Here is a 27,066-nt window from a genome sequence, read left to right as displayed (position 1 = left end):
ATTTGGAAGAGCAAATGAAGGGCATGTGCAAGAGAAAAACAAACTTCCTAGATCGACACAACCATTGTCTTGACCTGGCTGCAAGATAAATTGGTCTGTCTATAGGAAAAGCAACCTGAAAGGAATGATATGGGCACCAAATCAAAAAAGTGTGGAAGGCACAGAAGGAACATGTAGAATAGGGCTGGAAAAAAGGAGCAGACTCTGCAGAAAAAAAAAAAAAAATGCAACTGAGGAAAATCAAGAAAGAAGGCCAAGAAATGGTCAAGAGCTACTGAAGAATCTTGGAAAAATACAGAAATAGAAGTTCCAGGAAGCACACAGGGAAGGTAGAAAAATGGGCACAATGTATGGCCATCGTAATGGGTGGGATAATAACCAGGATTTTTTTTTCCAAATCGTGTCTAAATACATACAATTTCAAAGGGATGTACTTTTCACTGTGAAATTATCATATGAGAATTGATTACTAGTAAGAGCATCTACTTATAAGGAACTCTGACTAAATATTTATAGCAGATAGATTCCATATCTGGAAGTAGTCTGACAATAGAAGTGAATCATGTGGATTGTAAATCTAAGACATTCCTGAAAGTGAACAGCTTGTGTTCAGAAGCACAGTCATGCAAACGTTCTCTAGATTTCACACAATGAATTTGTGCAAGCTGCCATTACTGTGATCAACATGCATCATAAATAACAGCTAAATGTAATAGATTATACACCAGCACTAATACCAGTTAGGACTTCAGTAGAATTAATTTTCTCATACAATTTTAAAAAGCAATAGAAAAACAATAGAATTTGACCTAATATTTTCTGTCAAAATATGAGCCTTAGTTTTCTGATGTAGAATCGTGATTTTTTTCCTTTATGTTTAGGATGACCAAACTCCGCTGCACATTTCTGCTCGACTGGGAAAAGCAGATATAGTACAGCAGCTGTTACAGCAAGGAGCATCTCCAAATGCAGCTACAACTTCTGGCTATACGCCCTTGCATCTTTCTGCTCGAGAAGGCCATGAAGATGTAGCTTCTGTTCTTTTGGAGCATGGCGCATCTTTAGCTATTATTACCAAGGTAAGAGAGATGCAAAAGTGAAAGTTCCATAGTAAAATATATCTGTAACAAGTGCTACTGGAAGTTAAATGCTAGAATAGTTATATACATAAATGAATGATACGAGATTGAGCTGCATGTTGTCAAAAAGGTTCAAAGCTTCACTCTTTAACCTCAGAACCTGATTTATAACACATCCTAGTGATCCGACACACATTTGCTCAGAATGAAAGGAATGCAGAGCAGAGATTCTTGATCGGAGTTGATAAGCTGTTGCTCAGCCTTGTCCTTGGGTCGTTAGGTGAAGGAAGAAAACCGTCTTTCTTTTTTTTACAGTCATTTTGATATGGGTAAAGCTTTTCCTTGCAAGGGAAAGCCTTCAAACCTTCCAGGGCAGTGAGAAATTATAGACTTGCTTGCCTGTACATGGAACTGTTAAAGGGGAGTAGATAGAAATAGCATATCTCTGTAGATTAGAGGCATACTTTGCCCTGACTGTTTAGGCACCCAGGAAGAGAGTGTCTGAGGCTGCTGTGTGTTCTCTCTTACAGAAAGGATTTACTCCTCTACATGTGGCTGCAAAATATGGGAAAATTGAGGTAGCAAACCTCCTGCTTCAGAAGAATGCATCCCCTGATGCTTCTGGGAAGGTAGGACAGAAGTCACTTCAGAAGTTGCACAGCAAGCATCTATACACACATAATATTATAGTAATACTCTTTTACCTGCTTGCCCTTGCACACACACACACTAACATTCACAGCCTGGTTTTTACAAGAAACTGTGTTAAGTTTCATGTAATGTCCCTGTTCCTACTTGCACCACCAGGAGTCTGCAAACTTAACAAAAGTGACTTTTACTGTCACTAATTGACAGCAAAATTATGTCCTCAGTACACATCCAGGGTAATGGAAACAAACAATTCCTCTGCATTGCTCCCCAGACTATTTACAATCCTTAACAGAATATTCAGGCAGCTGGCTCTGCTCCCCCAGGCCCCATGATTGGGCAAAGCCCAGTAGGACTTAAAGCTTTTTAAACCAGCCCAACTTGCGTTTTCACAGATCCAAGGGACAATTTACTTTGAGCAGTGTAGTAAAAGAAAAACATTGCTGAGGTTTTGACCTCGGGGTCAAAATTCCTTTCTTGCTCTGTCCAAGAGGCAACGCTGACAGTCCAGATGATGTACTTCTGTATATCTTCCCTGGAATAAGTGAAAAGAGCTCACATGTCTCAGTAACAATTTTGAAAGCCTTGTTTCAATTTTTACTTCAACATTTATTGAAGAATCCTGATAAATGAATGAATTAAAAATGTGTTTTTTCACCTTATCTTCTCTAGTCTTCCAAACTCGTTTGTTTTTCCTGGGGAGGGTCTGTAACAGCACTTGTTTGTTCTGCATGTTTTTAGAGCGGTTTAACACCACTGCATGTAGCTGCGCACTACGATAATCAAAAAGTGGCACTCCTACTGTTGGACCAGGGAGCTTCACCTCATGCATCTGCCAAGGTACAAGTACTGGGGAATAATACCTAGCCTTTCTGTCACTTTTTTTCCTGTCTACCTGCTCTTTCTAGAATGTATGCGCTTGCAATTGCAGAGAACTCAGTGACCTTGTTTATAAAATTTCACAACCACATAAAGCTTTGTAAGCTGTTAGAATGATTTTACAGATTAATAAAAGAGTAATAAAAATAAAAAATAAAAGCAAGTGTAGATGTAGAAAAATCTGAAATTATTAGTTTCACTGAAGATTGAGCCTTGCCTTCACTTGTCCCATCTCCATACTTTCAGAAATCCAGCCAACTTCGTATCACTGCATCTTAACACCTTCACAGGGCAAGCTTGGACATAATTCTTTGCTGTGCATGAGTAGTGTCCCTGTATTGTGCCACAGAAGATGTGAAAAGTTTCTCAGCGCAACATACAGTGTTACTGATATGCTTCATAGTATGTCTACTTGAGTGTAAATGCAGTTGAGAAAACTAATCATAGCCCTGCTTGGTTTGTAATTTACTCTCAAGACAATGCATAGTGTTAAGATTTCAGATGTGAAAGAATAAATACTTAAACGTATGACAGTTTTATGAATAAAAAAATTTAGAGGATCTTGAAGTTTTTCTCCTCTATGGATCCCAGTTTAAAATATGTCACATAATCAGTAGTTGGACAACAGTGATAAGTAAAACAAGGTTGCAAACCTGTGCAGGTTGTTAGGTAAGCGTGGTGTAAATATCCTGTTTGAAACAATCCAGATATGTTCCTAAAATCACCATGAAGAAACACTGTGGAAAAGGGTGAGCTAGCAGAGCACTTTCAGACACAGGCATCTCTCCTTGATTGCCTTCCACTTACACATGACTGAGTACAGCCATAATAGGAGAGCCTTTCTGCATGGCTAAAGAGGAGGAAAGAAACTGTCATACATGGGAGCTCCCAGAGCTCATGGTGCAAAAGTTAAATAAACATGGATAGCCTGCAGAAATAGCACAGTCTAAAATCAATAAATGCCAATAGTGGCAATCTGCCAGAGCGATGCCCCTGGAGGTGAACTGAACTGATCTCCGATCTTTTACTACTGCAACACAGCAGTCCTAAATGCCACTGTGGGGAAGGAAGGACCTTCTGAAAGGGATGAGAAGACACTGACTTTCCAATTACAACTGAAAGAATCTGCCTGTTTCACTACCTCTGGATTCTGTGAATCATGTAGGAGCAGGAATTGCGGTACCCACTGCAGAAAGCTTGGGAAGCACAAACCAAGGTGGAAGCACTATAGCCTACAGTATAATACTACACAAACTCAGATGTCAAGTCACCCTAGCTTCCCCATTTGTAAAAATAATAATAATAATTTTGCAGCTGCCACTTCAGGCTTTCAGTGCTGGCTGTAAATCTTCTTGAAAGAGAGCATTTGTTAGTCTTCTGCAGCAAGTACACAGGAACACACTGAGCAGAGCATCAATACTAAATAAAATTAATGGTAGAATGTTTGTTGCTTTAGGCACCCACAGTGCAGTCATCTGAAAGATGATGTTGGTAACAGCAGATGATTTCCCATTTTGTTAATTTGGCCGAATAAATAAGGGTGTTACATCATAACTCTCTATGCTATCACTAGCTCTGCAGTTAGTTTAATCAGCAGTTGCTTTCTTTATGACACTCCTCTTCAACCGTCATCTTAAGAATTGCTTGTTTTGTTAGCCAGGCCTTGTAGAGGGATCAGTGAAGGGGTATGGGAAGTGGCCGTGTCCAATACAGTACTCTAATACAGTTCTTCAGATAAATTATTCTTCTTTCTTATTGCCTAAAATTAGGCTTCTGCTTTATTTTAATTTGGCATTCACTTTGTAATGCCTTCCTTCCCTCTCCCCTTCTCAAGGCTTATTTTTTCTCTGTTCTTCCATCTTTAACCTTATTTCCTTTTTGCCCCTTTTTCCTGGCAACCAGAAAAACCCAATACTGTCCCTCCAAACTTTTATGTTTCTTTCTGCATTTATTTGTAATGACAGAGTACAGCCCTTACCATGAGAAGATAATATCTGAGTCTGAGCTTCAGTTTTTGTTTTTCAGCACTTTGCCTTCTCTTGGTGACTTGTTCTTTGTCATTCCACTAAAAGTGAAGTATGTCAATTTCTGAGGAAAATTCTCAAAAGTGCATTTGTTACTTTACAAAATATATGATATGTAGGATTTAACACAGAGAATAGGTGCTTATGTGGTGGTGTCTGTTTTACATGTCAGTCTTATGTGGGAAGTCTGAGAGAGGGGACTGCATTTGTTTTTCTTGATGCACTTCATCTTCCAAGTGAACATGAATGCCCATGCACCCCCCCTCATTAGCTGTGGCACTGCTGTTCCTGGGTGTCATTTTGGAAGTTCTGCAGTCTGCTTTGCTGAGGTGCTGAGCACTCCCACTCTGCTCAAGTTGGTGCAAATTGCATTTTGAACAAACAGTATGAGCTGTGTTATGCTGACTGTTCTGCAATATCTTAGTAGCTAAGGGCTAAACCAAACGACATTAAAAGCTATGGAATCTCTTCCAGATTACTACTGGTGCAGTCTCACAAACATTTGTGTGCCCCTGTGCATTTATTCTCTGTTTCCCCTGCATTGCTCTGCATCTATTGTGTCCAGCTCTGCTGCCTTGTGGGGTGCAGGGAGGGCATGAGCCAGGTGAATAATTTTGTGCTTTTAGATAGATTTTATTGGACTGTGTAATCTGAAATGCACATGGTATTTACTATACCATATGAAGTGTTCATGCAGCAGAGGTCTTAACTTCTTAGTCATATGCATATGCATTCATGTTTGCCATTTCCTTTAAAATGAAGTCTGATACATTTCTAAGTGATGGAAAGTTCTTGATTAAAAAGGTATTGCAGTCTGTACCAAAAGTGATTTAGTTGTCTATTGGTCAGTATTCTGGCATTTGTATGCTAATCATTTATTTCTATTGCTTTATTTTCTGCCAAATCATCTTTTAGAGTTGCAAAATTGTATACATTGATAAGAGAGAAAAGAAGGAAAACAAGCAAAAAAAGAATACAAGACAAAATGCTTTAATTTTCCTTTGATCTGAACCAAGAAAGTCTGTTGGTAGAATTAGACTAAACGCTGCAAGAAAAGCCGTGTTTCGTATACACAATGCTTTCATTCACACTGGGAAATAGGAAGAAAAAAACCACAAGTCAGTAACAGCTGTTGAAAGTTATGAACACACATCCTGCTCTTCTCTTTGTTAAAGATTCTATCGCGTTGTTTAATGAATAGCTTGCAATGAAGTGCTTTCTGTTGACAGAACGGCTATACGCCACTACACATAGCTGCCAAGAAAAACCAGATGGACATAGCAACTACACTGCTGGAATATGGTGCTGATGCCAATGCTGTAACCAGGCAGGGTATTGCCCCTGTACATCTGGCCTCACAGGACGGCCATGTGGACATGGTGTCCTTACTTCTTACTAGAAATGCTAATGTAAATCTCAGCAACAAGGTAAGTGTTTCCTCTGTTTGGTGCTAAGGCAATAAACAAACATAGTGACAGGAAGGATAGAGGCTTCCAGTTTTATCCAGTATGATTCTGCAGGTTCTGAAAAACACCGTAGGTGTTTGAATACATATTGCTATTTCTTATAGCAAAGAGAGCAGCGTGCAGCAAGTGCTCTGTCAAATTGAATGAACTGTGTTTTGTAGTCTCCAGCTCTAGCACCATATGCTGCAGAGGAATTTATAAACCCATCTCTCTCCCTGTCATGTTATGCTCATCTGCCAAAATATGCCACTGGAGAAAATGTCTTCCTCACCATAGTGGTTAAGTGGTGCTGGGGAGTCACTTAGGTGTCTTCAGAGATTGCCTGTCCATTAAGTAATGGTAACAACTAACTTGCTAAGGGAAACTAGTTTTTTTCTTTGTTTGTTTTATGAGGTTGTAACAGTGAGGTGGTCAGAGATTTTGTTGTTGTTGTTCATTAAAGTAAGTGACTCTTCCTCCCCAGTGGATGTTCCTTACAGCACAGTGACTTTTACTGTAGTTTCTCCTGAGGTCAGGAAGAGGAAAGCTAGTAGATTTTAGTTTCTGCAATTTTACAGATTATTAAGTCTACTCTATAGTAATGTTTCTAGAAAATGTGCAGCCTTTATTCTTTAAATGCTCTCCCTAGCCATCAGAGATGGCAGTTTCAGGTGGCTAATGTAGAAAGGCAAGAGTCAAATTTTTCATGGTTAACATTTCTCATTCTCAGTAGATAGGAAGACTTTGTGTCCTCTGAGGCTGTGGACAGTGTAGCACAGGGTTGCTTATTTTCAGTCCCTCCTTGAATAGGTTCTCTTGAGGGTGTTGATTTCCCTCATGTCAGAGTGTGGGCTTGTGCAGCGTCGGATCTGTTTTGTACCGCTGCCGTACAGTCTGCCACGTACACATTCTGCATCACACTGGCTATGGAGAGCATGATAACTGGTGCTTGGTATTTTGATGCAGTCCCACCGTTAGTTACCTGCAACATCTTCCAATCCATTGCTGTTTGGTTGCAATCTCTTATTTTCTCGTTATACAGATATCAGCACCTATGAAAATAATTATCCTGTACTTGCTTAGCAATGCACATTTCCTCTGAACTCAGCACCTTTATATGAAGCTAGACACTTAAAGCACAACAACTCTGAGTTTTGCAATGGAAGTAAAAGGCCCTTTGTTTTCTTCAGAGTCCACAGGGTAGTTGGGAACTGAGTGCTCAGAGTCTCAGTGCCGACACTGAGCACTTAATAAAACTTTGAAGAAGGTTTGGCCCATAATATTCAGGTCCTGTTCTCAATTTACAGTTGATTACTTTTATATATTCATGCGGTGGGACCCACCTAACCATTGTTGTCATCAGCATTGCCTTTTCAAGAGCAGTATTGTTACTGCCTTTAGTCAGGAGTCCATGCTGCAAGTTGTGGGTGGGATGTATGCAGTTCTGTGGAGATTGATTTGGTTTTAAGGATAGGTAAGGCTTAAATCTGAGCATATATTGCTGGTAGAAATCTTGTAGAAGTCTAAGCAATTATTCAAATTTTCTTTTAAAGTCTTGCTCATTCTGAGGAAGTAAATTAGCCAGGAGGGAAAAAAATACTGTGTGGCTTTTTCCTCAAGTGCATTATATAATTTGCTTTTTGTATTTACAGTTACACAAGGAAATGTTCTTTGTGTGAAAGAAATATTATCTTCATAGTTTTTAAGTTGTAGTTTCTTGCAATTGAATAAATCAGGAATCACAATACACAGCTTCTAAGTGAAGGTAGAATTTTTTACTTCTCTAATTTCAGCGGGACTTTCTGAATTTTACTGATAGTTGAATTTGTATTTAATATTTGTCTCACCTCTCAAGATTGTTACCTGCTGTTCCTCATTTACAGAGTGGACTGACACCATTGCACTTGGCTGCTCAAGAGGACAGAGTCAATGTAGCAGAGGTTCTTGTTAACCAAGGAGCTGCTGTTGATGCTCAGACAAAGGTATGGATGCCACTGTATTGTTTTCTTTCGTGGAGGCAGAAGCCTGTAAACTGGTCTAGTAATCAGTTTCAGAGTGAAACAGAAAAAATAGCAGTGAAACATTCCTTGTAACAAATTGTTGTGGATTATATTTTGAACACTAAAGACATGTAAACCTCCATGTTTAGTATTATACTCAGTCTGTGAGCTGTAAGCTTATTTCTTGCCAAATGTTTAGATCAATATAGATGTTTCCTGCTATTGAGTTTTACTGAAGGTAAGCAGGATTGAGCTGTTTTTTATGTAAAGAAACTTTCAGAAAGACTAGAATTCTCTCTACAGGGTGTCATATAATCTTTTACCATATGCACACACTCGTGGTTTGGTAGGTTTTAGACGTTGCAAGTGTAAACTAGCGCTCATCTAACAGTAGAAACAAAACACAGGAGAACTGTAATTTACAACATCTATATTTACAGCTAGAGAAACAGTGTAAATGCAAAGTAGGTGTTCCTGGTTATTAAGTGGTTAATAGTTTTTTTCCCATGACTTAATAGAGTTTATGGAATTGAGTAGTCGTCTTTTGCTGAGCTGTTACTAAGCAGTCATCCATAGGCATGATTCTACAAGTTCATCAGTAAAGACTTACCCCTGCTCCTGGAGCTTGAATCAGCCTTCATGACTGAATGTGCCTACATTTCTCAGCCATTCTATTTTGCAAAGTATAGTGGACTGGTCTATTTCATAATCCTGGTACATTCTAGGAAGCTGACTTTTTTGAGGGCCCCAAACTGAGAATGGGCCAACATTTACCTGATGTTAGGTACTAGGTAAATATTGCTCAATTCTGTCATCAGAAATACTATTAAAGTTGAAACATATACCTCTTCAGGACAAATCTGAAATTGTTTATTACTGTTATCTGATACATATACATGGTGATGGACACTTTCAGACTTACTGGTCTAGAAATAGTTTTGCTTAAAGTAAATACCTGGACTTCCAAATAAGAGGATTTATAAGGATTTTCTAGAATGATTGGGAATGGATTTTGGAACCCCAAGCAATAACTCCTCCTACCTGACAGTATTGGTTTGTGTACAGTGTCTGTGACCTAATTCCATCAAACTATCTAGAAATTATTTTATACTTGGTGTATACTATGCTTAGAATGTAAAGATGATGATCTCAGTGTTGATTCCACTTAAATTCTTCATGCATCACCTGGATCTAAGAGACGTTCATTTAGCTGGTTAAGAAATCAGATGTGATCAAGTACTTGAAGAGTAGTTAATCAAATCAGCTAAAATAATCCCTGAGAGTTGAGGATCAATTAATTCTCTCCTGTGAGAGTGCTGGGGTGCTGGAACAGCTGCTCAGAGAGGTTGTGGATGCCCCATCCCTGATGGAGTTACAGGCCAGGATGGATGGGGCTCTGGGCAGCCTGGTCTACTACCAGATCTGGAGGTTGGTGGCCTTGCCTGTGCAGGGGGGTTGGAGATTCATGATCCTTGAGGTCCCTTCCAACCCGGGCCATTCTGTGATTCTGTGAAAATAAATGAGGTCCCACAGTCTGATCTGGATATTTTAGAGACTTGTGCAAGAGAGAAGCATTAAAAAATCTGTTAACTGTGTACCCCCAAGTTAGGTGCTATGCTTGCATCCCAGAAATGTGTGCTCAGCTGTCCAACAGTACTATCATTTTGTCATCACACTGACATTTCAGAAAAGGCTGAATCCATCATCATCTCTTGCTGCAGGTTGGCTGATTATAATTAATGATAACAGGAAAAGTCATAGGTACTTTCTGTTGTATAATTCCACCTGCACTTTTGTTTTAAGCTATTGATTTCAGTGATATTATTCTGGCATGAAATTTAATATAGTCCTTATGAAACCCCAGGAGTTTGTCTAGCTTTATACTTTTGTAACCTGTTCTCAACCTGTTTTCCAGATGAATCAGTGTAGGTTCTTGTCAGCTTGCTAAATTATTCAGCAGCAGATAAGATCAGCCCTGGTTCATTCTTTGCATGATTTCCTTAGATGTAACTGGTTGCCTTTCTGAAGAAAGATCTACCTCTTTTTGGTTTGTGTAGAACAATCTGCTCTTTTAACTTGGTCAAGAGCTGAATCATCTCCTAGCCTGTAAAACTTGTCTCTGTCTTTCTCCCACTCTTCTCCATCCCACAAATAGTAAACAGTCTAAGGAGATATTTACATCAACAGGTGCAGGCAGTCATGTGTCCCCTTTGCCTGCTCTCCAATGTCCAAATAGGATCCAGTTCTGGAGTAGTGGCCTTTCAGTCACATTAACATGGTGTGGTGCTGAGATACTGTCACAGCTGAAAAGAAGAGCATGTTTGTTGTGCTTCAGGGAAAACCTGTGCAGTTACACAAGCTCTGTGCTGAACTGTGCACCTGGCAGGATGGCAGTGTGGTCAAGCAAGCATGAAACTGAAGAGACACATGGGAAAAGAGCTTCAAATTCTGGATGGGGCTGAATTTCTTAACTGTATCTGTGAAAGTTGAACTAGTCAGTAAGTAAAACCATCACAAGTGAAACAAAAAAAAAAAGGAAAGCAACAACAAAGAACAAAGAATTTGACAGCTTGAATCTTGTCATTGGTAATAGTTGATTCATTTTCAAGAAGAAAAAAAAAAAGGATGCCTGTTGTTCACCCTCATTCTTCAGTTGTTCCTCATACACATAACTACTGTAAGTAAAGAATTGCTTCCTAGCATACGTTTGCTTCCACGGGACATCCCCATAGTTGCCAGGATGTTGAGCAGGAACTCATAGGTCAGGCAAAGTCCTCAGTGTATTTATGCAGAACTCCTCTTGGGTATAATAATTCTCCCATGTCTGGGAGAACGTAACTATTAACCCTGTAGGTCTATGGTGATGGCTTGTACTTTTGCCTACTGTGCTAACTCATCTCCTCCTTAGGAAGAAAGTCCCTTGTGTCTTGTAGTACTATATTCTAGTGGAGTGAGCTTGGTGCTTATTCACTGACTTCTGCAGGGTGTCATCTGCTGGGTTTGCAGCAGTGACCTCTGCAGTCTCCTCACAACCAGTTATGTGGAAGTTATCTGTCAGATACCCACTCATTACAACCTGTGATATAGGAGAAGTTGCAATGCAGTTCCCTGTATTTTAACATGGAATAGTTTCTGCATTAACTGAAGATTATCTTGCATTCCTAAGAAAAGAGCCAGCAAGCTCTGAACTTCTACAATGAAGGAAAAAGAGTTGTGCGGCAAAAGCTAAGATATCTTGACCTCATGTTTTATACAGGTAAAGTTTGGATGACTGGCTTTGTAAAATAGCAGTTCTGTAGTTACAGGCTCTCTTGTTGAAATGGATTAACTGTTCTGTGGGAATAAAATGTCTGTGCGTGCTTCCCCTAAAACCAGAGGCACTGGGGAGAAAGATACAGCAACAGCTGAGTTGGCTCCAAAAGCACTGTTGCTATGCTTGCATGTTTGCATGATACCATCCAGCACATCCAGTTCAGGTTTTTTACTTTGTGCACAGAGTGTCAGAGGTGTGGCCATGTCTGCTCTAAAAGCCAAGAAGTCAGTCTGTACAGCTCAGTGACATTATGTTGGGGATCTCTATGGGCCTCCAGCAGTGTCAGTACTAACCTTTCGTTTTCTTCTCTTATTTTATATGCTTTTATTGCCTTATTTGTTGTAGGCTGGACAAACAGCCAAGTCTTTTATCATTATTATTTATTAGATTCTCTCATCATCATGTTTCCCAATGAAATAAGTGTTGCTTGTGTCACTCCCACACAGTTTCCATCAATGAAGGAAATACTCTTAATATCTTAGCATGTCATTCAGCATCTTTAGTAGGGCCAAGTGAGCTTTCAGCTTCCACCTCTGGTGCAAGTTCTTTAATCATTGCTTATACATAACTTACAGTCCCTCTGAAAACATCTAGAGTTTGCAGCTTTATCACATGGAAGTACTTCTTATTTCTGCTCACGCTCACAGAGCCACGGATATGATTTGGGGTTTTTTGGGTGATTAAAAGCGAAGATTGGGCAGAAACATGGTTAATACCCTGAAGCTATAGCAAGGAAGAAAAAAAAGATCTAATACCATGGAAAACCTCTTCTGTGGGAGATCAGTCTGTGTGATTTAAAAAGGTTTAAAAAATCAAATCTAGTGTTTTAGAGAAGGCATAATAGGGTCCTGCTGCAAAGGCACCAGTTTTTGTCCATTCTGACGTTGCATTTGTGTCTGAATTTAGGTACGCTAAAGACTACTTGATATGAAACTTTTGTGCAGTATCACGTCTATCTCAGCTTCCAGTATTATGCCCTCCTTTTGCACATAATACTGGGAGGTTAAAATTAATTTGAAGCTGTGCAGTGAGCAGATGTTTCTTTTCCTAGTAATCACATTGAGTGTGTAAAAGCTGTCCTGGCACATGTGATGTTGGGTTTCCTTGCAGGGCTTCTGTGCTGAGAATTGGCACAAGTAAATATTGTTTCATGGATCAGCAAATCTCCACATGTCATTTCTCAACCCTTTTCCTGCTGGATAGCATTACTGTAGGATAAGCATTAAGGTGATGGATGGACAAACAAAGACCAATGGGAGGAGAGTGCTGGTTCAGTCAAGGATTTTCATTCTGAGCAGACTGTTTTTGACAAACAGTTGTTATACCGTGCTTGGTATTGTGCCTCTGGGGGGACTGGTGGTCTCTTAGTCCCTGGTTGGCAACTGTCTGAGTAATAAAGCCATCATAAAACTGCCTTTTGTTCCTAAGACTGCAGTGCTGGTAGAAGATAAAGGTGACTGAGAGGTCACAGTGTTGTTTAGCAGGTTGAGCTGGGCCTTTTGTATCAGATTTATTCGGAGATTTATTCAGCCCAGCCTGCCCTGCTCTGAGAGGAGCCCCATAGCGGCCTGAGTGCTACAGCGGCTCCTAACTGTGATCTCATTTTTCTTTTGGAATAACCAATTTTCAAGTGCAGAAAGAGAGTGGGAGGGGGGCAGAGAAGGTGGAACATGCTATGAGGAAGAATCACTTTCACAGAACAAACACTTAAACATGGGTATCTTAATGCATCTTCATGGTAATCCTCTTCCTCTCCCCTTGACTCTTGGTGCAAGCTCAGTTGTTAACCAGACATTTACCTAGAAATTTCCAGCCTAATAATGCGAGATAAAGAATTCAGCATGTTAGGCTGTGATTCAGCATTGCAGTGTGTGTGTGTAAGTACATATAGGTTTACTTGTTATGTTGTATCAGGACAGAATGCCTTTGCGATCTTTGGAACAAGAGCATTTTCTAGCCTTATCAACGCTGATGTACTGTAGCTTAGTTGTCTGACATATACAGCTGAAAAACAAAAGCATAGCAGCTTGAGAGTCAGCATGACTAGAAATGGGCAATCATTCAAGCTGCTGGGATTTATGGTTATTGCCATTGGAGGATATTAAAGTAATACACTGACAAGACACATGAGGCTTGTGATAATTTACTTCAAAAAATTGAGGACCCAAAAAAGTGCTCTGTTTGCGTGTTTCATGAGGATAAAAAAGCTAAGTATTTCTGATTTCATTTTTTTGGCACTTAGTCTTGTGGCTTTTGATAAGCCTTTCCCAGCTGCTAACTCCCATGTTGATGCTCATTCTTTAGAACAAGAAGCAGCGTGGCAACTGACTGCGAGAAGGTGGTGTGCTTTAGAGCTGTATTAAACAAAACCCATGATTTTCTTGGAAACAGCTTCTTTAATATTAGGATGTCTGCTAAGTCCCTTAGAGATTATGCCAGTAAATATGACTCTGCTTTGCAGAAATGTTTGTAATTTCAGGGCTTATATATAAAAATATACGTATATATAGTTCCTGAAGCAAAATATTTTAGCCTCCTGGATACATTTCTATAAGGAATGGAAGTAGCAATGACAATCAGTGCTTTTATAGTAAATTTGGTTGCGTAATCACAGAATTTGCCAGTCAGTGTGTTTCAGAAAAGTTAACAATATCTGTTTTCAGTGAGTATGTTGGGATGTTGAAGCTTCTGAAGTCGCACTAACAATAAATTTCAAGCTCAGCTGTGGAAGAGAGAAGGTACCAACAGTGGCTCAGAACTGGAAAGAGGTAATCATGTTAAAAAGGTTCAACCAAAGACCCAAGTCACAACTGGTGCCGCTAAACAAAGGCACCAGTAGTAAGTTCTTAGTAATTGGAGACTCTTTGCTGAGCAGCACTGAGGTACCCATCTGATGCCTGGATAACCTCTCTAGAGAGTTTTGCTGCTAGCTAGGGACCCACATTTTGTACATCAAGAAGATGATATTAGGTATGATGAAACCGTACAGCTACTATTCCCTCCTGGTCTTTCAAGTTGGGTCACACAAGGCTGTGACCAGGAAACTAAAAAATGTAATAAAGACTTCACATCCCTTTGTCCATAGAGACAAAGGAGTGGAGTAAAGCTGGCTACTCTTTAAGGATGCATTCCTGAGCATTCCATCCCTCAGAATTAGAAAGGAGGCAGGAAACTGGCGTGTCTTGGCAGGGACCTGCTGGTCAAATTGCAGGAAAAGAAGGGCATGTATAGGCAGTAGAAACAAGGATGTGTCACCTGGGAAGAATACAGGAAGGCTGTCCAGACATGCAAAGATGGGATTAGGAAAGACAGGGCGCAGATGGATCTGAACTTGGTGATAGATGTTAATAACAACAAGTAGGGGTTCTATAGGTACATTGGTTAGAAGAGATAGGCCAAAGAGAGCATACCACCTCTGACAAATGTGAAAGGAGAACTGGCTATACAAATACAGAAAAGACTGAGGTACTTAATGAGTTCTTTATCTCAGTCTTCACTGGCAGCTGGGATTCTCACCTTTCTCACATCCCTGAACTTCTTAGTGGGAACTGGGAGAGCAAACTCTACCCCATGCTAAGGGTGGAGCAAGTCTGAGACCACCTCATGAGACTGAATGTGTACAAGTCCATGGGGCTGGACGGCACGCATCCCGGGATCCTAAGGGAGCTGACTGTGGTTGCCAGGCTGCTCTCCATCATATTTGAAAAGTTGTGGCTGTCAGGCAAAGTCCTTGGTGACTGGAAAAAGAGAAACATCACTTCCATTTATAAGAAAGGGGGAAGGAAGACCCTGGGAACTACAGGCTGGTGTGCCTCTGAGTCTGTGTCAGGGAAGATAATGTAACAGATCCTCCTGGAAGGCATGTTAAGGCACATGAAGATTGAGCAGGTGATCCAAGACAGCCAGCATGGCTCCACCAAGGAAAGATTGTGCCTGACCAATCTAGTGGCCTTCTGTAATGAAGTGATGGCATCAGTGTACAAAGGGAATGTTAATGCTGTCATTTGCCTAGACTTTGCAGTGCTTTTGACATGGTCCCCCACCACATGCTTGTCTCTAAATTTGAAGATGTGGATTTGAATGGTAGACTATTTGGTGGATAAGGAACCGGTTGGAAGGTCACAGCCAGAGGGTATTGGTCAGTGGCTCTATGTTCAGGTGGAGGTCACTGATGAGTGGTAATCCTCCAGGGGTCTGTTCTGGGACTGGTACTCTTTAACATCTTTATCAGTGACATAGATGATGGGATTAAGTGCTCCCTCAGCATGTTTGCAGACAATGACTTGCAGACCAAGCTGAGTGATGCAGTTACTACAGCAGAAGGAAAAGATGTCATCCACAGGGACCATAATGAACTTGAAAGCTGGGCCAATGTGAACCTAATGAAGTTCAACAAAGTGAAGTTCAAGGTTTTGCACTTGAGTTGGGGCAATCTCAGATATGTGTACAGACTGGGAGAAGATCTCCTTGAGAGTAGCCCTGCTGAGGAGGACGTAAGGGTCCTGGTAGATTTAAAAAAAAAAAAAAATCCCACAAAAAACACAAACCAGCAGTGTGCATTTGCAGCCTGCAAGACCAACAGTATCCTGGCTGCATCAAAAGAGGGGTGGCCAGAAGGGAGAGAGAAGTGGTTGTCCCTGTCTCCTCTGCCCTCATGAAGTCCCATCTGGAGTATTATATCCAGTCTGGTGCCTCTGACAAAGGAAAGATGTTGAGCTTCTGGACAGGGTCCAAAAGAGGACCACAAAGATGATCAGAGGACTGGAGCAACTCTCCTATGAAGACAGGCTGAGGAAGATGAGCTTGTTCAGTCTGGAGAAGGCTGTAGGGAGATTTCATTATGCCCTTCCAGTATTTAAAGCGATTACTTCAAAGTGAGAGTTGAGATCAGCTGTCCTGGCTTTCCAACTCTCTCTAGATTTTAATGTTTTAGGGTTATTAACAGGGGATTCCCAGAAGGTGGCCATTGACTTTGGCTTTTATCTCTCCAGTTGGCCTTACAATGTATGATTTTATATAGGCCTGTATTTTGAAGGGGTAGAAGTTTCTTGTATGAGGAGGTTTCACTGCATTCTTTTGAATTGATATTTTCATAGTTTGTTTAATCTGAATTTATTTGAAATGTTGGAGCGGAGCAACAGAAACTGTGTTTAAGGTACTTGGTATGAGAGTGCTCATCTTTCTACTGAAAGTCTTGAGACTGTAGCTACTCTATGGGGAGCCATGTCACACTTGGATCCTGGGCATTGCTTAGAAGCTCTGAGGCCAGCCCTATGCTAATAGTGACTGTAAGCGTTCCAGTGTTCAGGTCACAATGACTGTTTTAACTTGCATTTGGGCTTTTACCACTGCACAGCTGTTCAGGAGGAAAAGTTCATTGTAGTCATTTGGCATCTGATCCAGTGTTCATATAAGTCAGTGGAAAAATTCATTCTGCTGATAATAGTGGAATTTGAATCTGTCATTGTTTCTTGCAATCATTAACTCATCTTGGTTGTCAGAGCTAGAAGTTTCTTTAGATGGCAGTATGTAATTAACTGAAAGAAATATACACACCCTAATTTAAAGTAACTGGTATAGCTACCATCTACTAGCATGTACAGATAAAGATGCAAATAGGTAACTTGTGTGAAGTAGCATCAGAGTCAAAGTGTCATGAAGGAAATAGTGCATCTAAACCCGCAGGCAGTTGAAACTTCCCTACAGTGGAAATAGTTTGTTTGAGGGGTTTTCTTTCTTTCATAGATTCATAGAGGTTGGAAGGGTTCTTTGGAAATCATCTAGTCCAAACCCCCTGCTAGAGCAGATTCCCTAGAGAAGGCTGCACAGGAAATTGTAGCTCTGACCTCACAACTTGAACACGTAGTGTAGGACTGACTCCTAAACCCCAGCCCAAGGCAGACCTTGGACTTACCCTCCTCAGTGCTTTTGACCCAGTTGTCTCAACTTGCCACACCTCACTGAGGTGTGTGCATAAATGAAGGATGGCAGATGACAGCTTTTAACTCTCTATGTGCCTCCTGGGCAGTAGACTTTTTTCCTCAGCAGAAAACTGAAGGCCTTTTTTCTGCTTTTGAACACTGATTAGATCCATGGGTCAGTGCAAGACCAGCCCATCTTTCAGTGTTTCTGCCCACAAGTTTAGGCTTCTGGATCTAGTTCCAAATTGTTCAATCTCTGGTACTTTGTTTTACTTTATTGTGGTGTTAACACTTAATGTAGCTGGGTTTTTTTTGTTTGTTTGTTTTTAAGTGACAGGTAATATTCTTCTTCTATTAACCATTTTTGGAAAAATTTCCAAGATGTATAAACTTAATGTAAGAAGTCATTTAGTTTTCCTTACAGCATTTGATGGGTGTCTCTCAAAGCTGACAGATTATTTTAGTCTATTTATTAGTAATGGAAACCAAATAGAAGAAACATTCAACTTTCTCATCTTTGCAGTTGCCAAGAAATGCAATTCCTTACAGTTTGTGGTACACAAGGCCAGACACCAAAAAAATCAAATCTTGTTGTCTTGAAGCATTAACTCACAAATCAGCGTTCCCGTTTCTGTAGGCTTGTGTTGTTCTTGCAAAGCTGACGCATCTGTTGCACTGATTTTGATGGACTTTTTGGGTACTTCTGTCAGAATGGATGGACTGCAAATTGCCCTGTAGCTGAGGCAGACCTCAGCATGCTTAGTTTTTAGTAAGTTGCTATTATTTGTTTGTCATCACACTGCAGGAACACCAGTCAAGCATGTGAAACTCACTGTGTAAGGTAGTATACACACATTCATTTAAAAAAACAGGATCATCTCGGAGACCTGATGATCTGAGTGTTGGAGAGGAAAGCAAATAGTTAATCAGTGTTCCATATGTTGAAGACTACAGAAATACGAGGCAGTCAGAGACGTTTATGAAGAATGGAACTTGAACTGGCATTAGTGAGAGGCGATTTTCCAAAGTTACTGTGTTTTTTTTGTTGTTGTTTTGTTTTTTTCCACATTAAAGAAATAAAACTTGACAGGATTTTTGCTGCTTCATGTCTGGTTGCTTTTTTTTTTCTCAGGGGATGCATGGGATTACTCATATTTTCTTATGTCCATTCTAGATGGGATATACTCCGTTGCATGTTGGCTGCCACTACGGAAACATAAAGATTGTTAACTTCCTTCTGCAACATTCTGCAAAAATCAATGCCAAAACGAAGGTGAGTTTTCCGCCTCTGCTTCACTCATTCTTTGGAGGCAGCAAGTTTGCTGTGTCCACCACAGTCTTTCCCTTTCCTTGTGCCTGCAGAACGGGTACACGCCGCTGCACCAGGCTGCACAGCAGGGGCACACCCACATCATCAACGTTCTGCTCCAGCACGGTGCGGCGCCCAATGAGCTCACTGTGGTAAGTGCCAAGAAGCCACCTCTCAGTCTCGGTCATTCCACCCTGCATGAAGCATTGTGTCCCTGCTGTGTTTGAGTAAGGGAAATGACAAAAAAATGTGACGAGGGGGAGGAAAAGAGCAGAGGAAGGCTATTTCAGTTGCCTCTATGTTCTGTGTCCTCCATTGTCTCTTCCAAAACTAGAACAGCAAACATCTGCACAATGTTTTTCTTTTTCATCCCATTTCTGTAGTCTAAAACTCTTATGGTTACATATTCTACTACCCAAAATCTATATCAGTCATCAATATGCAAACATTTGTGTACTTTATTATTACGCATTTTTCTCTACCTAGCAATTTGTACACTTCAAGCATTCAGCTTTTCATACAAATTTTTCAATTGCTAGAATGGAAACACTGCCCTCGCCATTGCAAAGCGACTTGGCTACATTTCAGTCGTTGACACATTGAAGGTGGTGACAGAGGAGACCATGACTACCATTGTAAGTACAGTTTATTTCAGTAGTGGAAGGATTTTTCCTAAGCCAGTGTATTCAACTTTGTTTAGTTAAATGTCTACTGAGATTTCAGTCTAATTTCTACCTAGCTCTTTTTAGCATTATAGATATTAAGTCAGATGTAGGCAGAAACCAATCAGAAAATGGCACTGTAAAGGGCTAGTCATAGCTGGCCTGTTTTTTATAGCATACTTTGCTTATTGCATAAATGACATGAATGCAAACTGGTTTGTAGTGGCAAATACATTCATAGAGGCTTCTTGTAAACTATAGCTGTTTCTCCCTTTTAAGAGGATGCAGTTTGACAAGGGAATTATGTATGCAGGGTGGTACTTGGATGTAAGAGCAATTACTGCAAAGTAAAAGTGAATGGAATTTACTTAGAAGCAGACTCTTTGCATTATTTCTGGTGGCTTCTGAAAGATAGTTAATGGTATCTTATGCATGCAGCCAGTGTCTGCAGCCCCAGCTGACATATCCGTTAACTCCACCTCATCTGTCTTGTCTCTCAAGAAGGCGTGCTGTATGCTAGCCAGAGGAGATTAAAGAAAATAGTCAGATAATGCCTATCAAAAAATGGCAATTACCAGAATTCAAGATATTTCTCAAAGATCTTATGGCAAATTGCCTTATGAAGACTGTTCTCGTAAGATGCGGAGCCTCCATGAATGACCACAGAAGTAAAGCAAAAACAGAGTATTAAGAACATAAATTTAGAGCACTAGCTCCTAATTGACTTTTTCCTTTTTGCAACCTTTTAGTGCTTAAAAGGGGAGTCGTATGCATGTATGTATTTTTAAGCATATGGGAGATTGAAAACAGTTATTGTACATTCCATGTTTTGTCATCAGCCATTTGTGTGTCTGTCAGTGCAGGCAGGTGGTTGCAATGCAGTTGAGATGACAAGCAATTTTTAGTTCAACTTAATGATCAGGCTGTGAATTGTTTTAGAAGAAATGTTAGATGCTGAGAAGCCCATACTACAATCTGCAAATACCTACGCTGAAGACAAGCACAGAAATAATTTCCACAAAAACTGAAATACGCTGTTTATCAGTCACAAATGTGTAATTGGCAGACTGTGGAAACCCAAACATGAGATCTGATTTACAGCTGAGTATCTTAAAAACTCAGATAGCTATTTCTGGGGGCATGTGGCTAAATAACTCCCTAAGGTAAGTTTAATAAAACCAGGATGAGTGTAGCTAGTTTTACTGTGAATTGTTATTCTTTACTGAAAGTCTGTGCCTGAAAAAAGTCCTGTGATTTTGCTGGCTTAACAGCAATGTGTTAAAAACCTAAAAAGAAAATACCACAAAATGAAAGAACTTTGAAGCTTTTTATTGGTTTTGTTATGTTTGAGCATACAGGCAATCTTCTGCTATTTCAAGGGATGGTAGTAGCTCAAGAAAGCTGAAGTGTGACAGTAATTATGAGGCAAGAGAAAACCCAAAGTATTTGGGAATAGATGAAGACAGAAAAGCTGTTTTGATCTGATCTTGTTAATCATTTCTTGTTTGTATATGAAGAATGAGAAGTGATAGTGATTAAAAACACAAACAAGGGCAAGTGCAGGGTCCTACACCTGGGGAGGAATAACTGTATGAATCAGTACAGAGTCAGGGATGACCTGCTAGAAAGGAGCTCTGTGGAGCAGGGCTTGGGTGTCCTGGTGGACAGCAGTTGATCATAAGCCAGCAGTGTGCCCTTGTAGCTGAGAAAACTAATGGTATCCTGGAGTGCCTTAAAAAGCATGTGGCCAGCAAATTGAGGGTGGTGATCCTGGTGAGGCCACATCCAGAGTGCTATGTGCAGTTTTGGGCTTCTTGGGTCAAGGAAGACGCACGGGGATCTTGTAGAGAGAGTCAAGCGGAGGGCCACAGAGATGATGAGGGGCCTGGAGCATCTCCCTTATAAGGAAAGGCTGAGACCTGGGACTATACATCCTGGAGAATACTAAGAGGGTATCTTATCAATGCTTATAAATATTTAAAGGACAGGAGTCAAGTGGATGGTGCCAGGCTCTTTTCAGTGGTGCCTACAGACAGGACAAGGGGCACTGGGCACAAACTGAAACAGAGAAAGTACTATATGAACACAGGAGAAAACTTTACTGTGAGGGTAACAGAGCACTGAAATAGGCTGCCCAAAGAGGTGGTCGAGTCTCCTCTGGACATATTCAGAACTCACCTCCATGCTTTTCTGTGCAACTTACCCTAGGGAACCTGCTTTAGCAGAGTTTGGGAGTACTTTAGGTTCTTATTTTTTGAACTTCACTCCATGAACTCTATCTCTGGAGCATCTCCTGCATACCTAAAACTTTACCAAAGTGCTTGTTGCACTCGGCCTCAGCTGGAGAGAGTACAGTGTGCATGGCTGTATGTTTTGTGGGATACACAGGTATTCTAGGAGCAGCTTTGAGGCATTTAGGATATCTTTTTTCTGCTTTTAATTTTTTTTTTTTTTTATCTTGGTCTTTGGGTCTGAATCAACATAAGCGTCATGATGAAAATCAATGGCTTCTTTGTTAAAACACAAATTCTGTAATGGGTTTTATTTAGCTTGCATGTAGTTACAGTTGTTTTCACTTGTGGGAAAAACACAATTCTTGTAGAGGCACCTCTGAAAAATTTTACATGTAATTTGAGAGCAAGCTTCCTACATAGTTGGACTTGATGATCTTAAGGGTCTTTTCCAACATAAAAAATCCCACAATTCTATGATTTTTCTGCTGAGAAAGGAGAAACATATCCCTCAGAATGAACAGTAGTATAGTTTAAATATAGATGACACATTCCTGCTTAAAATTTAGATGACTTTTCAGAGAGTTCTTATAAAATACCCTTAAGTTGCTTAAAGGTAATATTGCTTATTTCTGTATTATCTCAGTATATTCTTTTTCAATATGTAATTATATTCATCTATGGAAAGCCAGGGAATTAAAAGTTGAAAAGAATCAAAACAAGAGTTTTGCTAAATGTAGATAAAAATACACCCTGAAATGATGTTTTTTCTTTGACAGACTGTTACAGAAAAGCACAAAATGAATGTACCTGAAACCATGAATGAAGTTCTTGATATGTCTGACGATGAAGGTATTAGATAATAAAAAACCTTCTCACTTATTTTTCAGTCTGTTATTATAAGAAGTGTTGGTTTTTGTTTGCTTTTTTTTTTTTTGAAGTACTAGTTGGATATGGTCTCTGCACATACATTATTGTTTTACGTTGATTTATTGACTCATTGATCGTCTATGCTTTTATTTAATTATTTTGTTTATTTAAATCATGCAGTTCGTAAAGCCAATGCCCCTGAAATACTCAGCGATGCTGAATATTTGTCAGATGTTGAAGAAGGTATTTGTACTTTTTTGTGTTGCAGTGATATTTAACTTAAGCCTCTTCCTTTTACTATGTCTTACTGGAAATTAATCCTTTCAGATAATCTTCTTCTTGTCCTACTAACAATAACTTCTGCTTTACAGTTCAGAACGCTTTCAAAAACTCTTTGAGCTGTTAATGATAATCTCTATTTTTTTTTCTTCCTGAATGTCTTACTACTAATTTCTAAATGAAATTACCTCCACTTTTCCTGGAAGAGTCCTTTTGCTGCTGCTTCTATAAAGTAGAGAAATGGTTTATTATTACAACTGAAAAATATCAGACAACAGGGTCAAATATCAAAATACTTTAAAAGAAATAGCTGACAGTGAAAGTGAAGGACAAAAGGATGGGTGGTTTTGTTGTGTTTTTTTTTATTCTTCTGTGTATTCAGCTATGGAATTATTGATTTATATTGATTATGAACCCTTAGCGTGGAAAGAAGTATTTTTAGGTTTTAAAACAAAACTGTATTTTAATCATAATGTTCAGCAAAACCACCATGGATTACTTTTGTCCTAAGCAACGGGGATGCTGCGCTGAACTCAGCAAGTTGTGTTTCTTGAAATTAATGATGTACTCTTGTAGCTGGGATTTCTGTATTCTGTATCATTCTGCAAGGTGATGTGCAGTCCGTGAGTGGGGCAATAAGCCATGTCTTCTCAGTGCCTCTGGATAAGATTTATCAGCTACTGACACCAGCAGCTTGCCCATCACAGCTCACTCCTCAGTGTCAGGCTGGGCTGACAGAGTTTCAGTGGTCTGTTAAGTATCTAGAACTCATTTGGTAACTGCTTCCCTCCCAACCACCATCCCCTGCTAGGTCAGACCTTCTGTGGTGTGGACATGCAGGAGTCTGTATGAGTCCCACCAGGAACTGCAGGTTTCCAGAGGCCACAGTGGGATTAGGTTCCCATGTCACGCTTAGAAACAGGAAGGTCTTGTGTTGAGGAAGGGAATGATGGCAGCACCCCGGAGGCTTTTATGTGTGTCTTTGGTCACTTGCATTAGAGCTGCAGATTTTCCTTCTCTAGTGGGGAGAGAAGTGACTGGATCCAGTTAGCTTGTGGCTGTGTAGTCAGCCTCCTTCTCTGTGCCGAGTGATGTGTTTACGTGTTTATAGCACTTAAGCAGTATGGTGTAAAAGCTGTAAGAGAAGCTCACTATGTGCAGCTCTTGTTTAATTCATTCACTGAGGCTTTTGTTTTCAGTTTGTCAGTGTTCCTATATTTGCATTCTTAAATAGATCACGTTCTTGCTGTGCACCTGTGTTTTCCAAGTAACTCTTCTGGGCTATTGTTCTGCTCAAAATACTGCATTGTTGTAACTGGCTGGAATGCAGATGCCTAACAGTTAGTTAATAGAGCAGCAACAGCTGCCTTAGCCCATGGCACAGCGTGAGGTTTGCTGCAGATGAGAAACGCCTGTGTAGGGTCAGAATATTAGATCCAAGACATTAAATGCGTCCTTCATGTATGAAATCACTTTTAATAGCCAAATGCAAAACTGAAGGGAAGTGGGAATCTGTGGGAGGTTTTTGTAGTCACAAACTCTCACTTCAGGGAAAAATAAATAAATATTAAGGATATGGTTAAACTAATCAATTCCTTACCTAAAGAGTGTATTCTGCAACCATGCTGTTACTAGGGGAGCTAAGAGGCTGGCTTACACGTAACAAGGTTGTTTTCAAAGCCTTCTGCTGAACTGGAGCTCTCAGATCAGATAATAGGTATTTTATTAATCCACGCCAGAGTACTGCAGTGTGCAGAGGTGGGGAATTACAGGCTTTGAGGCAGTAACCACTGTCCTGTCTCTTTCTTCTGCACTATGCATCCTTGAAGACAGGATATTGATGCCCTTTCCTGCAACTGCTGGGTGCTGACAGAGTGTTCCTTCAGGGTGGTAACAAATCTCATAATCAGGGAATAGATTTCCAGATGAGAGATGGACACAAATGTATGTCCCAAACCTGAGCTCTCCCTCACTTAATATTCAGGTCATCAGCCAAACCATTCAGTGCAAAATTTGCCCTGTAATTTCTCAGTATGCAGAAAACCTCAAGCTTTCTCTCCTAAGAGCAATTGAAGGCTTGAAGCTGAAAGCAGTCTCAGAGCTCAGAGACAAATGTGTCAGGGAGCTGCTTCCTTCTGCTTGTTGCTTGTCTACTAAATAAGCACTTACTCAGAAATGGTGTAATTTCCCTGTAGCGGAGAGTTTGGTTTGCAGTTGGCCCAAATGAGAAGGGACTCATTTTACTCATTTTCCTAGAGTCTGGAAAGCTTGGCCAAATGAGGTTATGTGCTGGGAAACTGCTTTACCACAAGAGAGAAATGGGCAAAACAAAAACCCAACAATAGTTTAAGTGTTGAAAATTTAGAAGGCGCATGTAGTGCTGTAGTGTAGTATTTGGTCTTCAGTAGGTAACTCTTTTTTGGTGTAAATAAGGACACTGCTTTAAACCCATTTAATTGATATTCCTCTCTCTGTAGGAGTAAGTATCATGCTAATCCATCTCTGGCAGATTAGGCTGGTGCCTGAGGAGGAAGTGAGGGCACAGGGCCTGATCCCAGAGCAGGTGCTGGGTTACGGAAATGAGCGCCTTTAAGACAGGTCAGGACATTCTCAGGAATTAAAGTCTGTTACAGTCTGTCTTAGGAGGGATGAATTTGTTACATTTTTACACTCACGAGTTTTCTGAGACTGTCTAGATACGCTTTTACAGATCAGCAAAAGTTTCAGTGGTTTGATCCTGGCTTTTCTCCAAAACCGTGGCTAAAACCAGAAGCGTCCTGCTCTGCTACCAGACAGCTCTGGACAGGCTGTGATGAGGGAGTGGCAAAAGCAAAGCCAATGATAAATGTCTGTTTGGATCCCAAGCTATAATGAAATGTAGCTTGGGACAAGCCACATGATCCCTTCAGTCCTGCTGCCAGAGAGCCATGTTTGTCCCTGGCCTCTAAAAAGAGCTCTGGTGCTGTAGTTTTGCAGGTCCCAGCTGTATGAGACAGGCTCTGAGGAATCAGGAAAATGAGGAAAGCCTGGGAATAGATGACAAAGGTGATCAGAGATACAGAAAAGCTTCTAGGGAAGAAGAGAGTAAAGAGAGTAGGATTATCTATCACGGAAGAAAATCTCGAGGGATGAGCTAGAACATGTGAAGTAGTGGGCGGCAAAGGGAGTGGTGAATGGGCTGCTTGCTGTGTCCCCTGAAGTCCACAAACAGGATGCACAAGTGAGACCAGCGATGTGTAAGTTCAGCCTAAGTGAAAGGGACTGCTCTTAGTGCAAGAGCTACTTGCAGCGTGGGACCCCTGCACACATCCTTGCTCTGGGGAATGAAAGAAGTCTATGCAAGTTCAAAATGTAAATGGAATGATTAAAAAAAAAAAAAAAAAAACCTTTTGTGATGATACCAACCCCTCTCTCAGAAAAATCTGTGTTCGCCCTAGCTGCCAGCTAGAGAAATGTCCTGGAGGACTTCCACCCTGTCCTCTTCTTCACTTCTGTGAAGTTTGCCTGCCATCAGAGCAGGATGTTCTTGGACAGATGGACCTTTGCTTTTACCTGTGGCTGTCATTTGTTTGTGGTTTTGAATGGATTCCTAGACTGCCCGTGGCTGTGTCTGCCCGCTGTTTACAGGAACACCTTGCTTCAACACAGCAGATGGTGGAGGAAAGCAGAAGGGAAGGATAGCAACTGCAACAAAGCAATGCAATATTCTCTTTTTTCATTGTTTTTTAATCAGTGCCTCAGTTCTTGGGTATTTCTGAATAGTGCTTATGTCCCACTTCGTCTGTGGGACATCTGTGCAGGAGTACAGCATGCTGCAGCACTCCATGCTCATTTCGCAAAAGGAGGAGGATTAGGCAGCGGCACCTAACTAACCGGAGCGGGACTGCTGAACCGCGCACCACCCATTCCGCTGCAGCCTCCCACGATCACCCCACAGCTTGTGGAATCCTTTGAAACAACCACTCCTAGGTGCAGCTTTCCCTTTGATGAGCGTTTCATCAGAGCCATCCAGCTGGCTGCAGAACTCCTTAACACCTCACGCCTTCTGCAGCACAACTGGCAGACTCGAGCTTCGTGACAGCGGCACGGCGTTCGTCTCCACGCGTCGGAAGGGCAGGAGCTTCCAAATGTTACCGCTCTGTTTATCACCGCTCAGAGCCGCCTCCGGTCCCCTCTCGCCCCGGCCCCCGGAGGCTCTCCGTGCAGCAGCGCTCACCTGGCGGCCGCTCCCCGAGCACACGCGGAGCGGCGCGGCCCCGGGCGCGGGAGGCGGCCCCGGCAGGGCGGGCGGAGCGCTGCGCCTTTCCCTACCGCCCCGCACTCCCGCTCGGCCCCGGTATCGAATTACAGCAAAACTACACCCTCGCAGCACCCCGATTTACATACAAATAGCTCGAGTGCCTGCA

The 27,066-nt window shown here is 41.0% G+C and overlaps 1 protein-coding gene across 2 annotated transcripts in view; it reads left to right on the top strand.

Annotated features, from left to right (window-relative positions):
• The window catches only part of ANK3 (ankyrin 3), a 315,864-nt gene that overhangs the window by 211,646 nt on the left and 77,152 nt on the right, over positions 1–27,066 (top strand). For both annotated transcript variants that reach the window (XM_090144833.1, XM_090144835.1), the window contains exons 15-24: positions 882–1,079; positions 1,610–1,708; positions 2,469–2,567; positions 5,860–6,057; positions 7,959–8,057; positions 18,484–18,582; positions 18,672–18,770; positions 19,158–19,253; positions 22,291–22,363; positions 22,562–22,624. In XM_090144833.1, the coding sequence (XP_090000959.1) occupies positions 882–1,079; positions 1,610–1,708; positions 2,469–2,567; positions 5,860–6,057; positions 7,959–8,057; positions 18,484–18,582; positions 18,672–18,770; positions 19,158–19,253; positions 22,291–22,363; positions 22,562–22,624 (1,123 nt within the window). The remainder of the gene's footprint in view (positions 1–881; positions 1,080–1,609; positions 1,709–2,468; positions 2,568–5,859; positions 6,058–7,958; positions 8,058–18,483; positions 18,583–18,671; positions 18,771–19,157; positions 19,254–22,290; positions 22,364–22,561; positions 22,625–27,066) is intronic.

Source organism: Phasianus colchicus, chromosome 8 (genome assembly GCF_987193195.1).
Source record: "Phasianus colchicus chromosome 8, bPhaCol1.hap1.1, whole genome shotgun sequence".
Taxonomy (NCBI): Eukaryota; Metazoa; Chordata; class Aves; order Galliformes; family Phasianidae; genus Phasianus; species Phasianus colchicus.
The sequence above is the reverse complement of the archived record's forward strand: the minus strand, read 5'-3'. Positions and strand labels throughout refer to the sequence as shown.